Raw genomic sequence first — 24270 nt, 5'->3', positions numbered from 1 at the left:
AACAGATTTGTCATTTATCTTTGTGATATTACAATATTTTATTTTGACAAAGTTTCTATCTGAGCTCCATGTGTGTCACATATTTTAACAATCAATATCAAATCAAAATGTTTAATGTCACAAACTATGGATGCATACTGACATAAGATCCTTAATAAGCACAAATTTTCTGGCAGAATATCTTGGAGATCCTAATATCTTGATCTCGGAGTATCTTCTCCTGAGAGAAGATTTTTAAAATAAATTCTGAAAACCTGTGATTTTGTAAAGGCTTTCCATAAATTATCATGACATTAACTTACAAGATGTCGGCCCTAGGCATTCAATCTGCACTATAAATAGGTATACAACATCATACACAACCTGATTCAAGAATATTGTAATTCATTTACTTTCAGATGGAAACATTAAGTGAGAAGTCTATGTTTCTGTCGGTAAAAGTAAACCACATGATACAAACAATGATCACATGATTTGCAAATATGACAGAAATACATTTAAAGTCTCGGAAGAAAATCTGACAAACCTGTAGTTGTCCATTGATTTCACAAATATTACATGAACAAGACAGTGCCACTTAGTTTTTTTATACTTGAAAATTCAACAATTCTTTGGTTATTGACAATGAGAGAGGACATGAAATAACAGCAAATGGATGACAACATTGATCATAAGCTTGATGGCTAAACTGACAGTTCTGTTACTTTTATTTCTGAAGGTGAAACTGTAAACAGGCATATATGTGATAATAGTAAAATAAAAGTGACATTCAAACAAATGCATTTAAACCATAACATTGATGAGAAATCAGAATGACTAAAAGCACGGTATCATTCAACAACTTATTGACATTTCTCACTCACACCAAGTGTATCTAAGATGTTTAATTTGAAATTCTGATAAATTACATAATTGTCCCTGGCTAGAACTAATCTGTTACCAAATTCATAATGAAGTCAACTTGCTACAATATTGCTTACTAAAAAAAACTATCAGTAACAATTGACATTGTTTGGAATGTTACTTTTGTATTTACCTCACACAAAAGTATTTTCTTGATAAATTTTGATATTTCACTTTAAATCCCTGGAGCCAAGACATGAACTGACAAATGTAAATGATTGACAACTTTTGTCTTAATCCAATTGACTAATTGATTGCAGTCATTTAAACAAGGCACTGTCACTGTCCAAATACTATAATTTCCATCAAATAGATATTGCACACTAGAAAGTTAGATGGCTGCCGTACTTCCTTAACCCTTTGAGTGCCAAAGTCAATTTTCGTTGCCTATATCAAAATATACACCGGTCAACTTTTTTCTAAATTTTGCCAAAATTTTGACAAAAATCTGAAGCCAATAAAATGTGATGTTCATTTGGTCCAAAATTGTCAAAAAAATTACAGAAAAATTCGCAAAATTGGTAAAACGTTGCACACTGTAATTTTGGTGGGAAAAATTGATGCGCTCAAAGGGTTAGTCCTGAGACTAATATCACCACGGTGAATTTTTGCTTTGATCAAACTGAATACAACGGAATACAAAGTGAAGTAATATCAAATGTTTAAACAAATGAAAATCTAAACAACCTTATCTGATGCCATAGTATATTTTACAAAAGTAGAATTTTTGATTATTAGTACTCGCTGCCTCCAGTCTTCCTTATACCTCTTCAACATTGGAATACCAGCCTTGCCGGCCCCGACATGCAACCAAGTGTTCAGCAATACCATCATTACCCTGGTCACGTCACATTGGTGAAAATAAAATATTCTAATGTCTTAATAAACATAAAATCAATTATAGTGGATAACTTTTCAATGGTATGAGTGATTTAGGTAGTCCAAGGAGTAGGACCAATAACATCTCATTCTCTAATCAGTAAAGATCCTATTCCAATGCAAAAACTTATTATGGCTGTATGAATATTAAAATTCCAGTATCTGTAACTTTGGATGTGTTTTTCTATACCATTTCTATTGTATGTCTATAGTACTCAACTCTTTCTATAGTATTAAACATGGTGTTTAAAGCTAATAGTTTGTGTTTAAAGCTAACAGTTTGTGTTCCAACATACTGAAGGAAGAAGAATCAAGTGTATTTATTTTCCAGAACAAAAATAATGAAAATATTATCAAAAGTTTGAGCCATTGTCTCTTTAATACACTTGCATGGTAATGAAAGTATGTGGAAAGAGCAAATGAGACAGCAGTACTGCTGAAGTTACATTGAATCTGAACCAGAGATCACATAGTCTGGTTATAGACAGGTGTATAAAGATATATTCATTTCTGTGTAGACACAGTCTGGTTATAAACAGGCATAGAGATACATTCGTTTCTGTGTAGACACAGTCTGGTTATAAACAGGCATAGAGATACATTCATTTCTGTGTAGACACAGTCTGGTTATAAACAGGCATATACATTCATTTCTGTGTAGACACAGTCTGTTTATAGACAGGCATAGAGATACATTCATTTCTGTGTAGACACAGTCTGTTTATAGACAGGCATAGAGATACATTCATTTCTGTGTAGACACAGTCTGTTTATAGACAGGCATAGAGATACATTCACTTCTGTGTAGACACAGTCTGGTTATAAACAGGCATAGAGATACATTCATTTCTGTGTAGACACAGTCTGGTTATAGACAGGCATAGAAATGTAATGCAGGAGGTAACAGTCTTATGCAAAGAACAAGGTTGAAATGTCGCCAACTGTACAATATCTTTGTGGAAAAGACAGAGCTATCCATTTGTCACAGAGGACAACTTTCATATCATCATGATAAACACTGAAACTCTGCCATGAGTAGAATTACAACCTCTGCACCCTATGATACAATCATCAGTTCAATGTGGTTAATCTGTACAAAATACATAATATCTATTTTTGAAACCTGAGTCTGTGTGAGAAACTGGGCAGTTGAACTATCTGAAGAGCGTCCTTTATATTTTCAGCTGAAGTAAAGATTACAATACAGATAATCATAGCATCTCCCAAGGCATTTGCAGGTTATAAGAGAAATGTATCAATTTCCATAATTAGTTTTGGAGTTCCCTCTTTTCTGTTAAAGCCATCAACTTCCAATCTCCTAAAATGTGTGCCTAGACACCCAACAGTACTCTAGTTTACTATTTATAATCCTGTACCACAGAGTTAAAGATTCTGAATCTCTGTTCCATGCAAACAATCTTCAATATTAAAAGTCTACTTTCTGTGTGAGTCTGTGACTCTAGAATCCTCTTATCTGTATACAGGTTTTGTCTCCTTGAAGAAACTTTCCATAATTTATTAAAATACATCTTATAAAATGTCAATGTCATCCCATTTCTGACTGTTAAGTATTTTTATCATAGTTTAATTGCTATAATCATTGATTTCACTCTCAGTTATCATGTCATTGGAATCACCATTTTTTGTTCATCATCAACATCATAAATGTTATAATCATTGACATCACTATAACTATTTATTACCATCATGATCATAATTACATTGCTATGATGCTATCGTGGGACATGTAAGAAGGTACAGTCATATTCAACTGGTTTTTCTCATGTAAGCTGAGATAAATTCTCCTTAGAATTAGACAGAGTATGTTAAAGTTAGTAAAATTGGATATAAAGGTTATTAACATTACTCAGAAAATTGGAAAAAATCTGCATTGCTTGAAAAGAAAGCAAAGTGAGAAAATTAGTTACCATGCCAACCAAAGATCAGTGACTATGCCAACAAATCATTTCATTACAGGGTAACATGACGCTAATATCTTTCCCCAGCGATGGGCAACAATCTCAAAGGTATAATCTTCCACTTCAATGAGGTTGGAATCTTCACCACACAAGAAACATATTGTGTAGAGTGCGATTTCAAATTCAGGACTGGTGCCAATGAATGTACTGCCTACTGCCTTGACGTCCTGCTTCCAGCTGAACTGAACGCTAATCAGTCGCGGGTTGTCTATTGGTCTATGAGATCTCTGAAAGAAATAGAATGAGATCGATCTTGAAATGCAGCCATTCAATGATAATATCTGATAATAATTATGCCTTAAGAGCACACATTTCCCCTGAAATGTGTTTCCTAAGCAGATATTTTGACACACATTTTGATAGTGTCAGTTACGATAATGTTATCTTTGATCTGAACAAAGTGTTGACAGAACACAGCAAGGTATCTGTACAAAGTAAGGTATCTGTACAAAGCAAGGTATCTGTACAAAGTGTTTACAGAGTACAGTAAGGTATCTGTACAAAGCAAGGTATCTGTACAAAGTTTTGACAGAACACAGCAAGGTTTCTGGACAAAGTGTTGACAGAACACAGCAAATTATCTGGACAAAGTGTTGACAGAACACAGCAAGGTTTCTGGACAAAGTGTTGACAGAACACAGCAAGGTATCTGTACAAAGTGTTGACAGGACACAGCAAGGTATCTGTACAAAGTGTTGACAGAACACAGCAAGGTATCTGTACAAAGTGTTGACAGAACACAGCAAGGTATCTGTACAAAGTGTTGACAGGACACAGCAAGGTATCTGTACAAAGTGTTGACAGAACACAGCAAGGTATCTGTACAAAGTGTTGACAGAACACAGCAAGGTTTCTGGACAAAGTGTTGACAGGACACAGCAAGGTATCTGTACAAAGTGTTGACAGAACACAGCAAGGTTTCTGTACAAAGTGTTTACAGAACACAGCAAGGTATCTGTACAAAGTGTTGACAGAACACAGCAAGGTATCTGTACAAAGTGTTGACAGAACACAGCAAGGTATCTGTACAAAGTGTTGACAGGACACAGCAAGGTATCTGTACAAAGTGTTGACAGAACACAGCAAGGTTTCTGGACAAAGTGTTGACAGAACACAGCAATTATCTGGACAAAGTGTTTACAGAACACAGCAAGGTATCTGTACAAAGTGTTTACAGAACACAGCAAATTATCTGTACAAAGTGTTGACAGAGCACAGCAAGGTATCTGTACAAAGCAAGGTATCTGTACAAAGTGTTGACAGAACACAGCAAGGTTTCTGGACAAAGTGTTGACAGGACACAGCAAGGTATCTGTACAAAGTGTTGACAGAACACAGCAAGGTATCTGTACAAAGTGTTGACAGAACACAGCAAGGTATCTGGACAAAGTGTTGACAGAACACAGCAAGGTATCTGTACAAAGTGTTGACAGAACACAGCAAGGTATCTGTACAAAGTGTTGACAGAACACAGCAAGGTATCTGTACAAAGTGTTGACAGAACACAGCAAGGTATCTGTACAAAGTGTTGACAGAACACAGCAAGGTATCTGTACAAAGTGTTGACAGAACACAGCAAGGTATCTGTACAAAGTGTTGACAGGACACAGCAAGGTATCTGTACAAAGTGTTGACAGAACACAGCAAATTATCTGGACAAAGTGTTGACAGAACACAGCAAGGTATCTGTACAAAGTGTTTACAGAGTACAGCAAGGTATCTGTACAAAGTGTTTACAGAGTACAGCAAGGTATCTGGACAAAGCGTTGACAGATAACAGCAATAAGGTACACATTTAACTTGACTTACCCTTCCCCTGGGTGGGATCCATCCTTTGTAATCTATGTTGCCATGTTTCTCTTGCAGATAGAATTGAATCCAATTATGGAAACCCATGACATCATCAGTTCCACTGCGTGTCTCTCCAACAAATACATGTTCAAACCCTGAGGAATCTGAATTCCTGCAGCAAGATGTTTAGAAATAAAAGTATGTTTTCATTTTATTCCTCATTTTGTCGATGGCAAATAATTACAAAGACAGTCATCATACATGAGGTGAGAGATGGCCATGAAGTGAGAGATGGCCATGAAGTGAGAGATGGCCATGAAGTGAGAGATGGCCATGAAGTGAGAGATGGCCATGGCCATGAGTGAGAGATGGCCATGAAGTGAGAGATGGCCATGAAGGGGAGAGGCCATGAAGTGAGAGATGGCCATGAAGTCTCTAAACTGATAAAGAGCAGTAAAGATGAATGAATAGTGAAAGGGCCAGTAGGTCTAAGTTTTAAGAGCTTTCACCATTTTTAATATGAATCTACTGACAACAGTGTCTTTTTCTACTCTGAAAAGAATGTCGAGATAAAAAACACTGTCAGCTTGTCAACTAAAGCTTCATAGCATGTGTAAACTGCATTGTTATTGTTGGTACGTAAATCTGGTCTGGTCTAAATTCAAATGTAAACTTCGACAGTCCAGTTATCTTTTATGGACGCTGTGTTGACAAGCTAAACAGTATGTGATTCAAAATGCATTGGGAATGGAAGGCGAAGTTGCTACTTTTATGTAGGTATTCAATATTTTGCCGGAAGTATGCAATTTTTGAAAATAATTGAGTCAGTTTCATTCAGTAAAGTTATTGCCTGTTAGAGAGTTTTGAAATCAGGCTGATGTTAAAGGGACAAACCACGGTCCCTCCACAAACGTACATGTGACTGAAGGGCCCACTATCGCATAACGGTGATGAAAGCCTGTTTGATTCGATGCATTGTGCAGGATCAGGACTCTGCCTCAGCCGATTTTCAGTGCAGTTGGCGTTCCAACGCATAGGGCGATACTATCGTTAAAGGTCTGGTGAAATGCCCATGTTGCAAAATCACAAAAATACAGTTGATGGTCTATAAAACAGTTGCATTCATTTCTTTTTTCGTTTAGCGCGCGTGATTATGAAATATGGCAAAAGAAAAATGCAATGTGGGCGTGTCCCCCGAGCCTCTCCAGTCGACTTTTTTCGGCTTTCCGAAGTTTGCCCGACGTCGTATCTCATAACGGGAAGTGAAGTATTTCACACCTCCATAAGCTCCCCACGGGGGGTAACTTCTAGGGTTTCCGCTTACATGATCAGGACAGTGTCCTCCTTCACTTTGGGAAGACGTTGTTCTTTTGGTGGCTGTGACAGCGGCAAGAACATGAACGGCTCAACTGTAAACTTTTTCAAGTTCCAGTCAAGTGTGGAGTGTTTGAACCATAATGTGCTTGTCTCGGCTGGTTCGTACGATCGGCCACGGTCCCTCGGCTGAGCCTGCCTCGCTACTCGCTACACAGAAGGTTGGGATCGCAATGCAAGTCAACTGCATGAACACCAACACTGAACGTTGTGACTGCCATTAAAATGCACTAGTCTACAACACGGAACGTCGTGACCGCAATGCAAATCGACAGTAAAAAACGTAAATGGGACCGTGATTAAAATGCACTACAACTACGACACGGAAGGTTGGAACCACGATGCAAATCAGCTGCATGAACAGCAACACTGAACGTTGAGACTACCATTAAAAACGAACAACAACACGGAACGTAGAGATAATGATACAAATCATGGAGGTAGAGTCCTCCATGATACAAATCGACAGCAACACAGAACGCGTCGTTGGGACGGCAATTACTGAGGCTAAATTGAAGAACAACGGGGAATACCGGACCACGAGGAACGCGATGCAACTCGACCACAACATGGAATGTTTAAGACCGTGATTAAAATGCACAACACAGAACATCTAGACCGCAATCAGTGTAAATCAACTATAACACCGAACCTTGTTGCCTCGATTAAAATGCGTATGTCTGCTATGTACAGCAAAAGTTTCAATTCTCGCGAGCGAGCGTTCCTATGCCCGCTGTACACTGGACAAAATGACGTCAAATTTATCACAAGGGCTCGATTGCGTGTGTGTAAGTTTCAATTCTCGCGAGAGCCATTTATGCATGCTGTACACTAGACTAGATGACGTCAAATCTCTCGCGAGACTTGGCTCGATTGCAAATACGTACGACGCGACAGAAGAACGCAATAATACGGAAGTAGACACAGTTTTTGCGAATCGCCGAGAGAGAAGCGCAGATTAAACAAAAGACTAAAAAACCCACGTTTTTTCTTTATTTACCATATTTTTTAAACAAAAATCAGTTTCGCCACTGTGGCGAATTAGGATCGATTTTTTTTTCCCCGCTTCGGATTTCGATTCACATCGGCGAACGTGGGGAATGGGCAGCGCGAAGCCTGTTTTCTTAGCGGATACCAGGCAGAGATAAGGCGGCGTTGGACCGCTATTCGATGTAAATGAACACACCTGTGACGTCACAGACGGCCGACCTTGACTCCCGCTGAGGGCGTGACCTGAGTGTCGCAAAATGACCCCATGAAAGCCGCGCATAGAAATATCAAAAAAATTAACACTTGCGCGTACTTTTAGGTTGCAATTTTGTTGCGAGTGTAATAGTATTGACCTCCTGGAAGATATTCTGTCACACGACCGGGACCATTTCACCAGACCTTTAAGTGGAAGAAATCAGCACCTGTTGCAACAAAAAGCCGCTAAAATTAGAAATGTCATATGGACATTCCCATGGAACAAAGTGAATTTTCCACACTCCAGACATGCCACATATCAGATCTCGGGGGAATACTGTTGTTGCAATTCAAACTGGGTTAAGTGAACAAAGATATAGTGCGTATCGTTAACTTCAGTTATCACGGTAATTACAGGGGAATGTTGATAACAACACCAAGCGGTCTTCCTACATGAATGCTGCTCTCTTCCCTTTCAGTCCATTGCACGTTGAGGAATACGATTTTCAGTATCTCTGGTTTGTGAGGCCGGAAATATTTCCACTCTTCATGTCTCGAGTAAACTATTTTGTGTTCTAAATTTAGCATGGCTGGTAAGATTAGTGCTTGTGACAGAAAATCCATGGCTTCAAAAAAAGCCATGCTGATGGTTTGAGTATTCCACAGAATATGCAGCGTTTTGTGACACAACTCGCAACATTGCACCAAAGGCGGGAAAATAGAGAAAAACTTAAATTATCAGCCAATAGTATTTCACTTTGTCTTTTTGGCATCGACTTTGAGTGTGAATTGCTTCCGACCTAGCGATCACGTGAACCGATAGCGTATCCCGTAGTAGCCAACTTTTCTACCTACACTCTGTGTTATTACCGTAACATTTGTTGTTCCGCATTACTCCAATTTACTTTCTGGTAATGAAAACAATTATTGACACCCTTTCCCAAGTATCACTGTGATTCCCCATCAGTTTGTCACAAAGATCGCAAAGGTTTTGCGACAAAATGCACAATTGTACCGGTCTTTAAATGCCAATAAATTTGAATACAATGAGAACAAGGCCGGTGGCAAACTTCTTCGCTCTGAGACAACTCCGCTCCGAGACAAAGTCAGCCTCTCTATGTGTTGAGGTGTCGAAATTGGTCAAACTCTAAAGATTTTATTCCATCTAATTAATTTCAATCCCCCACTTTTGTAAGTTTGGCGTAACAAAGGTAGTGTTGAGATGGGTAATGTGGTGTTGCCTGAATATACTCTGGGCATGTATAAACTAAGTTAAACGCAGTTCCTAGATTCCGTATACTCTTTTTAATTAGGCCCTCCCTCCCTCCCTATAATTTCTCATGAGTCCCTGGCACGCGGCACGTGGAACACGGCACGCGGCACGTGGCACGTGAATTAGGCTTACCCCATATAAACACTGTGTCACAATATAAGGGAAAGCTGCTATCTATTTGAAAGCTTATGTAACAGAGTACCGGTATTTTCAGCCATGCATGTTGAGAGTTCCTTGTAAACTTGAATATTTGGATTTCACTTTGTGGTGTACAGATGGTAAAATGTTTCACTGAATGTTTAATCTTGTCTGGCCGTAGAGTCAAGGCTATGATCAGTTGACCAATATTTAAGCATATTTCAAGATGTCAAACAACACAAACTACTTTTCATATCAAAACATTTATCAAAAAGCTCAAAACAGAGCAATTTTGTCCTTTCAAACTCATCACCAGCAGTTAAACGTGTTAAGCATTGTAGAATCTGATTTCAACAACTGTCTATACACCAATCATCTATATCACAATGACGTATGTCTATATAACAATCACCTCTCTATATAACAATCACCTCTCTATATACCGGTAGCAACCATCTAAGTCTATATAACAATCATCTATGTGTATATAAACTTCACCTAATAAAGTCAATACAACAATCATTTCTCTATATAACAATCACCTATGTCTATATAATAATCATCTATACTATATAACAATCATCTATACTATATAACATTACAATCATCTATACTATATAGCATTATGATCATCTGTCTATATAACATTACAATCATCTATGTCGATGGAGCATTACAACCATCTGTCTGTCTATATATATATATATATATATATATATATATATATATATATATATATATATATATATATATATATATATATATATATATATATATCTATATATATATATATATATATATATATATATATATATATATATTAGAATCATCTATGTCTATATAACATTACAATCGCCTATGTCTACTCTTTACTGTACCTTACTCCCTTTGTTCTTCTGTAGAGTTTAAACCATATGTCATACAACTGTCTTTTGAATGCTTGTTCATCTCTTGGCGATGCGCCCTTTGACACAAGGAATTTATGAGCTTCTTTCATCACCTGAGTCAAATAAGGGAGGAAATTTTAGTCTGGAAACTTTGTTAACCATTGCCTATTTCATTACATTAAGGTTCAAGTATCAATTTCCCTTCATTGAAACAATTAACATACAACAGAAGTGAGCGGGTTTGTGCATCATCAGGTAACAACTTCACATTCAAAGACACCTAGACAATGTTGAGTGAGAGATTGAGGCTACATTCAACTTGACATAAATAAGACTACCTAAAAACTAACTATCTCACAAACAAGATGCACCCTTCAATACTGCGGTTTAGTTTTTTGTTTACTTTTTTGTGGATAAAATATTAACAAAGTTGACGGGTACAAACCTCGTCTGAAAAGTTTTAGATTTGGAGTTTCTATTAGATAAATTTCAAGGTTCCAGGGAGGTTTCGTAAGTAGTCAAAATGACAATTATTTTATTGATACTGGTGATCAAACAACCACTTCCTGTACAGATGTTAAAATTAAAGCACATCATAACAGTAAATTATATAGTCAATTATTACATATCAGTTTTATATCACATTGACTGAAATAATCATTTGACTGGGTAGACATACATGTATTTCTTACAGGTTAACGGTATACTGTCATCTGTTCCAATTTTGCCACAGTTACCATGGAAAGAGAAAATCTAACCAATCACATATTTTAAGCTGGTGGCCGCTTTTTAAAAACAGTGCCCTCATATGGGCATTATGAATACCAAGGAACGCCCCTTTGACCATATGGGCATATTGAGATTACAGGTGACTGTATACCTTTAAGAAAGAAAAAAAGAAACAAAGAAAATTTTGGAATATAGGTAAACTCTGACGATAATATCAGATATACCAGAAAGCACTTCATACCTTTGTCTTCATAATTGAATCGATAAACCTACAATTTTCACGAAATTCTTCCTCTGTAACTTCTTCTTGCAAACCTGTCTCTTGTTCATAGTTATCCAGCAAAGCAACAAAGTCTGAAAGATAATAAATCACACATTATTTGTGTGTATCTACAGAGCCAAATGTGCATTAACCCTTTGAGTGCCAAAGTCAATTTTTGTCGCCTTTACAAATTATACACTCAGTGTGACAGTTTTCGGACAGGGTAGTAAATTTCGCCCAAAGTCGTTTCGTAAATGACCAGCAATACGAAATCTTATTACTGTACCTTTCAAAACTTTATTGTGGTTATCCTCAAACTCAGTTGACACGATGGGAGTGGTATTTCGGGGTCAAAGTTGCCAAAGTTTTGACCCCATGTTGATGTCATAGTAATCAGACTGCAATCCCAGAAATCGGACGTCGTGTTTGGAATGTGATTACGAGCTAAGTATTGATAATATAATAATAATAATAATTTATTCATTTATAAAGCGACTCAATCCACACAAATAGTGTGATCAGAGACGCTGGGTAAAATACAATCAATTTTAAAAAGGTTACAAGAATTAAAAACAAAACAAAAACAAAAAAATACAATGAATGAGTTCAGTTAAAAGCAGAATTAAAAAGAAATGTTTTAAGACTTGATTTAAAACTTGGCAGGCTTGGGGAGCGACGAACCTCAATTTGAAGTTTGTTCTATAAAAAGGGGGCGGCAATACTGAACGCACGGTCCCCATATATCTTTGTGCGCGACCTGCTTTGACACAGTTTAAATTGGTCAGCGGACCTTAGATTACGGGTTGGGACGTACAAATTAACCATGCTGGAAAGATAAGTTGGACCGAGCGAATGGATACATTTATAGGTGAAGATAAGAAACTTTAAAACAATACGTTGAGACACAGGCAGCCAATGCAACTGAAACAAAATCGGGGAGATGTGCTCAGTGACTCTTGAGCGAGTTACAATTCAGTTTGAAACTTCAAACCACCGATTTTTAATGTCGATGTGTTTAGAAAACTGTATATAAGAATATTTCATGATAATCAGTTATGTTTAATCCATGGACGACTCAACCATATTTCGACGTGTGTGGCGCTTACTTTACCGCACATGGGCTGTCTGTGTGTGTTGCTTTCGGCACCTTGTATCGTACAGTGTGGCTAACTTTGCTAAGTTTGTTCAGTGAGTATTATTATAATTGTTTCCATCACATATTGTGTTTTTATTAGAATTGCACAGGCATTATTTAATAAAAATAGTGAGTATATTTCATCGTATGGAATTATTTACCTGTCAAGTTTTTACGCGGTAAGTCACTTACTACGTTCACATGATTATGCTAAATATTTTCTGTCCGAAAACTTGTACACTTCTTACGTTCATTAAATGTACTTTTTTTCTCGAAACAACTGCGCAGTTTTCGTTAAAATTACATGCAATCGTAGCGAACAATGGAAAGAATATTTTCAACATCATTATTCTCCCCCACATTCAAAATTCAATGCTAAATCAGGACTTTAGTCAAAATTTCAGTTACTTTGACCTGACGGCAGATGTTGACAGTATCACTGACGCGGTGTCAGACGACAATTTGTTACCGCCGCTCGTAGTGCCCTCAATAGCTTCTACCAAAAAAACAATCGAAAACGGGACAACAATGTCACCTGACCTAATATGAGGTCACATGATCTGTAAAACGCTATCAATACGGAGCGAAGTGAGTGTAAACAGCATATCACTAAATGTCCGAAAACTGAGGTCGTCCGAAAACTGTCACACTGAGTGTACTGCAGTCAAATTTTTTCGGAGCTTTGCCAAAATTTTGATAAAAAACTGAAGCTAATTACCTGTGATGTCCATTTTCTTCAAAATTATCAAAACAAGTACAGAAAAATTCATAAATATTGGTAAAATGTTGCACTAAAAAAATTTTGGTGGGAAAAATTACAGCACCAACAGAGTTAATAATGAATATTTGATGATGTGACAGGCTGTATGGAAAAATCACTTGGCAAAGATATGAGAAAGTAATTATCATAACTGAACCAGACAGAACAACTGAATAACTTGAATTTGTTTGTATCTTGGGTGTAAAATGCATATTAATCAGAACTAAGTAACTTCCTTGTTTTACCTGCCCATACCAGTAGGTTTTGGAAATGTATGAAAAAGAGCACACTGGACTTTACCATGTAACTTTTCTGCGGACAAATCTTTGTTTAAAAATTTTGTAATGTGTAGATTACAAAATGTAATCATTAAGATTACGGCTAGTTTTCAATCGGATTCGAACCCACAACATACGGCATCAGTCGCCTAGCTGAGAGGCCATAGACAGAACCGCTCGGCTAAATCTCCACTCCCAAAAAAGAGTGGTTCAATAGCCGGCTAAGTTGTTACATTTTTCTGACTGAGACCGCAATACATTGAATTTGAAAGAAGCAACGATATCAGAACAAGTGATCTTTTTACATACAATGAGAAAATTAGCCAAAAAATTTACAAATTTTACCACGTGTACCATTTTAACAAAACTGAAAGAGATCATCTCCAGCATCTTCAATGCTATTGGATGAACACTTTCAGAGAAAAAGACTTTTGAAGAAAATTGAGCAAAATATTAAAATAATTCTCGAAAATTTACATTTGCAAATTTACAGTAATTTCCATAAAACTTATAAAGGCATCTTTTAAAAGCTACAAATCAAATTTAAAAGTTGTGAAACCAGTGGTATCAGAGGAGCTGTTTGACCAACAAATGAATAAATCAGTTAAAAATACTTGCATGTGCAACCTTCCTCATCACTTGTCAAATCACAGTTCAATCATTGATCCTGAGTGACTTGTACACCATATATGACAGATTTCTGAGCAGCATGCAGTTTCAAAGAAGTGCAAAATTGATAGAGTACGCCAGGCAAAGCTGACAATCAACAAATCAGAATCGTTCTGTGTCGCTGATAGCGGACATAACAATAAATTTTAAGTATCTTTAAGATCAAAACCTAGAAATAATTTGCTGTTTGCTTTTTCTTGAGCAAAAGCTTAATGATGGGTAAAGAATTTACAATGCATAGTTATAACAGCTGTATGAAAATACAAACATAAATAAATAATATACCTACTTTTGTAGGTTTCTCTTTTGAATACACTTTCCTTGACAAATGAGAATAGTGGATCGCTTGCTTTATCCTGTCTTCCATCATTGTATACCTTGGTTTTGCCTTGAAGATCAATTGAGAAATCTTCACCGGGTGTCAGCTGATTTTCATCTAATTCCCAGAGTTTAGATATAATCTCTGACAGATCAGTATTTCTTCTAAATGGAAAAACATGAAAATTTGGCATTAATATTAAGAAGTATTTATTTAGTTATGGCAACACAGTGTTATATGGAAAAAGGTTTGAAAAGTCAAATCATTGTTTCTGTTCAGGAGTAACCCTTTAATTTTGCCAAGGTGTCCCCATAAGTTTCACTTTGTTCCCCTGATTATGATAAAGTAAGGTTATTATGGGAAAACAGAAATGCTATCCAAGTCTCCAAACCATTTACCTACATGTTTAATACCAAAACTTTGCAAAAACATTGAAAAAGAAAACGAAAATTTTCACATATTAGCATTTTCTCTTGTTCCTGTGATTTAAGTGGTTCTATCAATTTCATTAAATATTCAAACCAAATTCCTTTTTGTAAATCTTGCTTGTATTAAAGAAACTGACTCCAGAAATCCAAATTGCAAATGTAGAGTTATTAAAAGTTTTTAAAACAATCATACTGGAGCGAAACAGTTGAGAAACTTATCACACAGGGATGAGTTTCAGAGCAAGGGCTGTGTCATGTGAATGATCACACTTTGACAGCGCCCTCACAGGCCTTATAATTACTTTCCTTCAGACACATTTCTTTGATTAAAGGGAAACCTAAGTCCAGCGACATTGACCGTTTATCCCTTCCAAAATCACCCTTGAATAAAATGCAGCTCAAATTTGCAACATAATTGCACGCGCCGACGACTACGGAGCGACGAAAAGAGACATTGAAGTAGATGACATTTATGGAAATGGGCTCAGAATCCCATGGGAGCGAAAGGGCTCATGGGAGGAGCGTGCGTGACGTCATTGGCGATACACGAACGTGTGTGACAGCCTACCAAAGCATTGGAGTCTATGACTGCAGGAGTGCAGTTCTGCACGTTACGACTCTTTAATGCTCAATAGCATAAAAAATAGTGTATCCTTACAGAGAACGCCACATTAACCCGTCAAGCCATTTTGCAAAATGCCTTGTAAAACAGAGAGTAATTTGGCCAGATTATAAGTAAATTGGCGGTCTTCTTCAGTGGTCTGGTACAGCGATAGTAATACGAAAAGTCAGCAGGAAGCCCAACTCTGGCCATAAAATTGATACTGATACTACAGGCTGCGCAAACATCGCACAGTGGTACAAACCATTTCTCTCATGGTGTATCTTAGAAAATAAACTAAATCGAATGAAGAATAATTCACAATTGACACCGATTGAGATTAGCCGCTGATTTTAGTGTTTGCAATTGCTCTACCCAACCAGTGAAGTTGATCGACAATTTATTTGTTATCTGGCCAAATGACTCCCTGTCTTACTAGGCATTTTGCTAAATGGCTTGACGTATTAATGTGGTGTTCTCGGTAATGTGTTGTTCAGTTGAATGCAAAAATCACCCAGGGAAGAACAAACGGAGTCAGCTTTTACCGTCTTCCCACAGAACAGCTTTTTCGAAAACAGTGGCTAAAGAAAGTCGGGCGAGTTTAAAAATCTGTAAAAGATACAACGTTATGTTTTAATTCTTTCAGGATGATTGTTTTATAAGGGTTCAGGATTCTGATACTGATACAAGACGATACTACACAATGCGGTTCGTATCTTTACATGCTGAGTCAGCCTACTATCGCCGGTTTTAACCAGATAAATATTAATATTGGTGATTTCGGGACTCTAAATCCGAAGACGAAACTACACAAAGCGTCTCTTATCTTGACATCCCGGGTCTGCCAAATCTCCGATATATAACCAATAAATATAGGCAATTTCGGGACTATACCTTGTAATATTGATATTACAAGATATTGGAATGACTTTTTGCCTACTGTGTATCGGCACGCCGGGTGTGAGAAACCGCCGATATTATATTTACCCGATAAATATCAATTGCGCCGGAACTCCTAGGCTAATATCGATACCAGACGATCCTAGATTTACTTGCACTGTATGGTGTTGGCATGCCGGGTTTACGAAATCACGGATATTTATCCGATAAATATCGGCGACTTGGGACTTTAACTCTTATACTAGACGATACTTTGTCAAATCGTGGGTAAATTATCCGATGTATATCAGAGATTTCACCACCTAACAGATCTGCCCACCTGAATACCTCTGTCCGACTCTAAGTTCAAAAATAGCATCCATGGCCGGTAGTCAAGAATACTGTATGTTTTACATTATTAGATTTATTAATGCACGAAATACATTTTTTACATGTAAAGCATTTTTTTTCATTAAATGTTCTTCGGGACTTCGTCGAGAGAGCCGATCGGATATCATCGGGACTCGGGAGGCCCTTGCACAAATTACATTCTTTACATGTAAACATTTTTACTTGGCGATCGGGACTTGAGCAGAGGACATATCGGAAATCATCGGGAGTTTGGGCTGGTCTTGTATGAAATACACTCCTTACAACAAGCTTTGAGACGATACTATTATTTTAAATAGCGGGCAAATATTCATTATATCGGCGATTTCATCACTTTGTAGATCTGAGTAAGTCCGACTTCCTAAGTTCGACACCAGCTTCGAAAAACAGACGACACTATAATAGATTTGTCAAATCGCGAATAAATATTTTCTGATACATATCGGAGATTTCGCAACCTTAAAGATCTGGCCAAGCTCGACTTACACGGTAACACATAAATCAGTCAATCATTCCGTATCATTCACGAACCAAAGATTAATTTTAAGCGACTGATACAGAAAACTCTGTTTTAGAAACGTAGCGTTGAAGGATCGCAGGGTCACTCAGTCTCTCCAATCCAGTTCGGGGTCTCAGTTTACAAGCACAGTGACTCCCTCCGCTGAATCATACACAAAACGCAAGCAACCAAGATATGAACGATGTTTTGAGATGCTTTCTAATTATTACATATCTTGGACAGGTTCAAATTAGTATGGTTTGATTTCAGTCAGGGAAAAGTAATACTCGATGTCAGAAATATCGCTGTCCGAACTCTCCATAGTCGTCTTACGAACATGCTGAACTGTACACAGTACTCCTCCAGCTGCAAGCTACAATCGTCTGTATCGCTGATGACGTCACGCACGCTCCTCCCATGAGCCCTTTCGCGCCCATGGTATTCCGGGCTCATTTCCATAAATGTCGTCTACTTCAATGTCTCTTTTCGTCGCGCCGTAGTCGTCAGCGCGTGCAATTATGTTGCAAATTTGAGCTGCATTTTACTCAAGGGTGATTTTGGAAGGGATAAACGGTCAAAGTCGCTGGACTTAGGTTTCCCTTTAAAGCCGCAATTTTCAATCCCAGGTTCTCGCATTAGTGGAGTTCTCCTCCCTGTCAAACACTTGGCCAGTACGATGTTTGATTTCTATAACATTAATTACACAAACTGATCACAACCTTTTGTAACCTTTTGCTAATCCTGCAAAAAGTGTTTATAGGAGTGTTTGATTGACGGTTTGTTCAAATCGCCAATGGTCATTGATTCCCCACCACCAACGCTCAAATTTCCTAAAAAATTGTCTTCCAGTCGTGTTAGAATTTGAATATAACCACAGAGTTCGATCAGCAGCACCTTAGTGCTGACCGCTTGGCCGTCTGTCTGTGTTTTTGTGGCCGGAAAAAACTAAAAGTTGCATTTACTGCATGTGTTGCCTGTTTGGTGTCCACTTACACAATGAACGCCGCTATAGCTTCATGCCCTTTTAAAGGGAGGCTCTGCCTTAAGTTATTAAAATTATAAGACATATACAATGATTTGAATTGTATAATTATGTGGTCTTGGTCCAAATCAAACAAATTTTTACAAACAAAATTTTGATTATATTTATTTTCCTCTGACAGTTTTATAACAATTTCTTTGGTTTTCTCAAGTTGCACAATCAGCCCTGAAAGGAATTCTTATATTCTGTGTGTTTTATGTGCAACAAAAATTCTGAAAATGTCATATCATATAAGCATGGAAATCAGCCTGACATACAGAATATGCCAGAACAATTACATTCAAGTTGCACAGCATGCTGATTTTGAAGGTACAACCTTGACTTTTGACCCACTTGTCTCTCTGTGTTCAGGTGCTACAACCAAGACCTGCCCGTGATAACAGTTGTTTAACTACACTTGGAAGTATTACTGACTTAAGGGATACCAACCGTATATCACATATAGTAACAATACTGGGTGGACTATAAATGCAGTATGCTGTGTCATTTTATGAGCATATCATCATCAGGGTGGCAGTCATATACATACCGGGGTACATGTGTATCTAGGAGTTTGGTAAAGTCTGTGCTTTTATATGAATGGTGAAATTGATTTTTACCACAAGCATGTTGCCAAGGCACAGTCCCGTTAAACCATTTCATTTGTTGTTCTATAAGTCTGACGCACTAGTGAATACTGCGGTAAATGTAATTACCCATGAATATATGTATGCAAGGTTGAGCTAATCCAGTGATCTGACAACTACCATCATCAAATTTACTTTTTGACTAGACCACATTATACGTAGGCCATCATGTGTGTATGGTGGAACCCGTCTTATAAAAACAACAGTATGATTGAGAATGACAACAGAATCACTAGGCTACATTGCAGAACTTCAATCACTGGTCATGTGACCAACCAAAGCTTGCTGGGATTTGCTTATTCAAGCTAGTGTTGTGAGTTACCGAATTAGAGATCTACATCATTGACATTACAGCTATTTATTTTTCAACTTCCTTTTCTCAGTTTTCACCGAACAAATTGTTTTATCTAATAAATATTCACTAACATAATAAGTGATATCACAGTTGATGTGTAAGCCCTACTAAATCTTTCAGCAACCTTTGTGCCAACAAGAGAGACAATAGACAATGCTATGACTTGTTGTAGTGTTGTGGCATTATATGATATATGATATTGTTTTACTATATATATCTACATCAAAGTGGCCTGGTAATGCCAAACTCTACATTTGTAAGTCATCATTCACATACATGTACAATGAAAGTAAGTTTGAGTTTGAAAGAATAAGTTTTTGTAATGCTACTCTCATTATGTACGCACAGTTTGTGAAGTGAATCTGTGTCTATGCATCCCATTGTTCACCAGATCTTGGAAAACAAAGGGGTGAATAATTTACATAACACCTAATTTGTATACTCTGTTCAGTAAATGAATTCTTTTGTATAATTATTAATGTATAAAACTAAGGCATACAGTTCAAAATTTGTGGCCTATCCCTCATAGTCCCCTCACCGAACATATATAGAAAATCTGTGACTAATTTTATCTGGGCACATGCACAGTGGAGTGACCATAACTTGGGACATGTAAACATCTACACAGAAGTGATCGTGAAATGTCCTATAAATAAATGGAATGTGAATTAAGAGGGGTGAAAGTATTTCTGTGAAACTGGTCTTTCTGGCACCATTCTGATTAGGATCGCTGTCTCTGGCACCATTCTGATTAGGATCGCTGTCAATTTCACACAATATTTATCAAGCCAAACATTAGCCCTGTTCAGATTGACCACTTTGCGTCGGTGTAGCACCGGTGCTGGGCCGGGGCCGACATAAAATAACCAATGTGGACACTTTGGTCCTGGTGAGGAGGGGGGGTTCGGGGCCGACGCAGGGCCGACGCAAAATTTGGTCCAACGCAAATCGCCTGTGTGGACATGTTACGTCGACCCTGGTCCCAGTTGACGCCCTCACATATTCATTTTGAGTAACACATTGGGGCGTAGAATATGGCGGTTTGTGGGACTAACTGGAGCACGGAGGAGACATAAAATGATGAGTGGTAGTCATATTTGCCCTTCTTGTGCGAAAAAACGCCGGAAAATCATGAACAGTAGAAACAGCGTGCCAGTATTCAACCTTGACAGGTCAGAGGTCAAAAAGAACGGGAAATTTACGTCGGCCAAAATTCAGGTACTGGTAAGTGCGGACACGGACCAAATCTGTTCCTAAAAGGAGGATTATTTCGCGTTGCCCCAAATTTCAGTTGGGTTGCCAATGTGAACAAGGCAATTATCAGCTGAATTAAGGTTGTCTAATAAAGTTATCACTGTACATGACAGTGTTTCCGCTGCCCGCTCGCCAAATCGCAAATGCGAGAAAAAAGTAGCGTTTGGCGATAAGATTTTTGCAAAAGTTAGCCAAACTTGCGAATCGATATGAATAAAATTGTAACGAAATAACTCACAAATCAATAGTACCGCATGTATATCATGACTAGTTGACTAAAATGTTGCGAAGTTTTGGGTTTGACTACGCGCAATGTGTTCCTACAGATAACTCCGTGCAGTGACAGCCATGTCATCGTCAACACTGAATTGAAGGATCGTAGAGACGGTGAAACTAAGCAAAAACGGCAAACTTTCCTTTTTGACTTTGGCTGCTCCACCAATATGGGGGGAACCACCCCTACAACACACATTCTAAGCGCAAGTAAAGCTATGAAATGGAAAGAAAAATTATGATCAATGTAGGAAAGTCGACCGTGAATTTGGAAAGGAAGGTAGCGGCATGCAAGGTCAAAAGCATACACATGGCATTTTTTAGAACATAGAGCGAGTAAGGCACTCCTGAATAGCGAAAATGTTCGTGGTGTATTGCTGCCAACAAGAAAATATCTTTACTGGCATTAGAAACTTGTGTGAATTGGCTTCCTTAAATATAAATTCGCGGCAATTTTCAGTGTATCACGGACCGTGGTGTATTGTGACGTGACATCGTATACAGACTTTCAGAGAAGCCCTCGCTCGCCCGCCGAGTCGGCCCAGTTCTGCGTTCACATCGTGCAAATAAATACACAAAGTCTTGTCGCGATATTTGAGCATTTAACTTGATCGTCAGTGAAACAAAAAGATGTTTCTCCATATCAAAAGGGTATATATTTGATATTTTACGGTTCTGTTAACATAATAGACATGAACATTTGGATTTATGATCTGTGATTTCCGCAATCCATGGCATGATTCAAGCTGGCTGTGAATACACACTGACGTCTTTGATGATGACCCCTGACCCAAGCGCCATTGACACGCTGTGCGCTGTCCGAGCTTCGCTTGCTAAACTTCAAGCGTAAAGCAAATGTATTGGAAGTCTAAAAAAATGCACATATTTCTCAAGTCTGAGAGTATTTTACTTTCGAACTGCTACGAGAATGGATATCTGATTCGTTTGAAAAAACTAGTATGCTGAACCAGGTTTCGTGCCGTTGTCTGTAGCGATATGTACAGTATCGCACGATAGCGATTTCAGGTTTGTTACTGAATATAGTTGCATACGCCTAACTTTGGACAAGTGTCACTTGAAATTTGGACAAATTTTATGTTGTATGTGTGGCTGATGGTGGCACCTTGTAATCTGAACCATAAATTGGTGTTACTTTTAGTATCCATAGTAGCAATAACAGGGTTTTCCGTCATTCTTACGGAAAATGCAGACAAATATTTATTTTTGCATATTAATGAGAAAGAAATGACGTCATTTGTGATCAGTGGTATCAGCTTGGCTAATTGAATATCTGGTTTGGCGAATAACTTTTTAGGGCTTCTAGCCAAATTTGCTACAAGATTTTGGAACCCAGGGGAAACACTGCATGATTTACTGTCCATTTTACTTTGTAACTGTAGAATATTCCTTTATTAGTTCATTACCCTTAAATTGGATTCTGAATGTATTCTCAAGAATAGAAAGAGTATCAACTGCAATTACAGGACTCTTCTGACATCAACTTGTATTAACAATCATACACAAAGTAGAATAAATTAAAACCATGGAGGTTTGCCAGGCAAGATGTCCAAGTGTTTCACAGGCACATCAAGTTTTTGCAAGAACATTGCTGTTCTATATACCCAGTGGCTCTATGGATCCTGGTGCACATTAAGAAACAGATTATTAACATTGTTTTAATATTTTTACCTAAATATCTTTACAAGGACCAGTTAAAGACAAAACAAGTTTGGAAAGTTGTGACTTATAACATACCCATCAGCCATTTTGAATCTTCACTTCTAAAAGACAGTCAACCACCTGTGTAAGATAAATTGAAATGAGGTTAATACACAGATGATAAAAATCCAACTATTTCAGTGTTACAGTTTCCGTACTTATTGTTAGATATGGACAACTATGTGCTGACACCTTGCATGTATGGTGAAAATTTACTCAACACTTTGTGAAGTGACTTTTGCAAAGACGTCAACATTTCTAGTTGGAGACAAAGTATCATAAGTTAAATAGTGCTCCCACCTTTTCTGCAGATCGTCTATGTAGCCAACACAAACACGAACTGTCTCATACCGGCTATCAAATACTATGAAAAATAGTAAAGAATGAGCTACAAAATCACTATCAGTTTTAAGCTGAATAAGTCTGTGACTTTAAATAAAATACTATAAAAATAGTAGAAAGTGAGCAACCAGCAGAAAGTTAGTCTAGGAGACCTTAAACTTGTACACTACGCATATCATTAGCATCTCATTGTCGGCTACATGGATTGTGTGCCCCTTTTCTGCTCTATGGGAAAATTTTCTCACGAATGGCGATCAATAGTCGGTAGTGGAGTGTGATGCAAATTTAGAAACATAAATCAACCCAATTAACCGATGTTATCGTGTTTCTCATGTTTAAACTTGTTTTATCATTTAAATTCACAGTGCACAACAATCCTACTAAATGCTTGATAGTGCGATGTAAAGTTTGAATGAGGTCCAAAAGGCAAATTCAATAAAATCTGACAGGCGCACACATTTCATATTATAATATTATATTCCAACGGGCATAGGAAGTGAGATCCCTTCCCATCCCAATGATACTCCGTTGTCCCCATGAACATGTCGGGATAGCACAACAGTTCCAAAATTACTTTTTACCAGTGAAAACAACAACTTCGATATGAAACTAAATAGGTCAAGGAGATCGTAAAACCAAGGTAATAGAAGCGAGCATGGAGCTAGATGTAGCTCAATGAAGCAAACTTCTACCACCATTATAGCTGTGGGTCTATAGCTGTGGTATTTTCAGACGGGATTCCTGCCTTTTTTCGGGCTGGTTTTGACTTCTATGACTTTTAACCTCCCCCCCCCATCCCACCACAAAAGTCACAACCAGCCCTTACAAGGCAGAAATCCCGTCTGAAAACACCACAGCTATGGACCGACAGCTACCACCACCATGGCCTGTTTGAAAACTAAAACACAGTAAACTTGGAGGACCATCATAATCCACACGATCCATGATTGTGGAGCACCGTATCTCACATTGAATACACAGATAGTACATGCTTTGAGTACTTCTCTAGGTTTGTCAATACATAAGTCGTGGACTTTTAGACTTCAGATTTGGCTTTACCTGAAATTCGACGTCTGGTAAATGTCGCTCACTGTGGGTACGTGGCGCCACGCCTCTATGTCAATGGTCATGGGCAATGGGTCGGTATCTAGCGTAAACTTGGTTGGATGAATGAACAACTGTTATGCAAAGCTTGCCCTCTCTATCCAAACGACCTTTAACCCTTGCCTATTAGAAACTCCCTGGCCCGTCCAAATACACAAAAAACGTGTTTTGCAATTGTTGTCACAGTTTCTTCAAAT

At 37.8% G+C, this 24270-nt stretch overlaps 1 protein-coding gene across 2 annotated transcripts in view; it reads right to left on the bottom strand.

Moving 5' to 3' along the window:
• The window catches only part of LOC139134041 (uridylate-specific endoribonuclease B-like), a 28397-nt gene extending 4203 nt beyond the window's left edge, over window positions 1-24194 (bottom strand). Inside the window, exons 1-7 of one of the 2 annotated variants that reach the window (XM_070700889.1) lie at window positions 24029-24177; window positions 22664-22708; window positions 14532-14725; window positions 11380-11492; window positions 10401-10522; window positions 5571-5724; window positions 3711-3988 (exon numbers count right to left, since the gene is read on the bottom strand). In XM_070700889.1, the coding sequence (XP_070556990.1) occupies window positions 3746-3988; window positions 5571-5724; window positions 10401-10522; window positions 11380-11492; window positions 14532-14725; window positions 22664-22674 (837 nt within the window). In that variant the 5' untranslated portion in view covers window positions 22675-22708; window positions 24029-24177 and the 3' untranslated portion in view covers window positions 3711-3745. Of the gene's footprint in view, window positions 1-6; window positions 3989-5570; window positions 5725-10400; window positions 10523-11379; window positions 11493-14531; window positions 14726-22663; window positions 22709-24028 lie in introns of those variants that run through there. The other variant, XM_070700888.1, reaches the window with a different exon arrangement.
• Between the last annotated feature and the right edge of the window lie 76 nt (window positions 24195-24270).

Source organism: Ptychodera flava, chromosome 5 (assembly GCF_041260155.1).
Source record: "Ptychodera flava strain L36383 chromosome 5, AS_Pfla_20210202, whole genome shotgun sequence".
NCBI lineage: Eukaryota > Metazoa > Hemichordata > Enteropneusta > Ptychoderidae > Ptychodera > Ptychodera flava.
The sequence above is the reverse complement of the archived record's forward strand: the minus strand, read 5'-3'. Positions and strand labels throughout refer to the sequence as shown.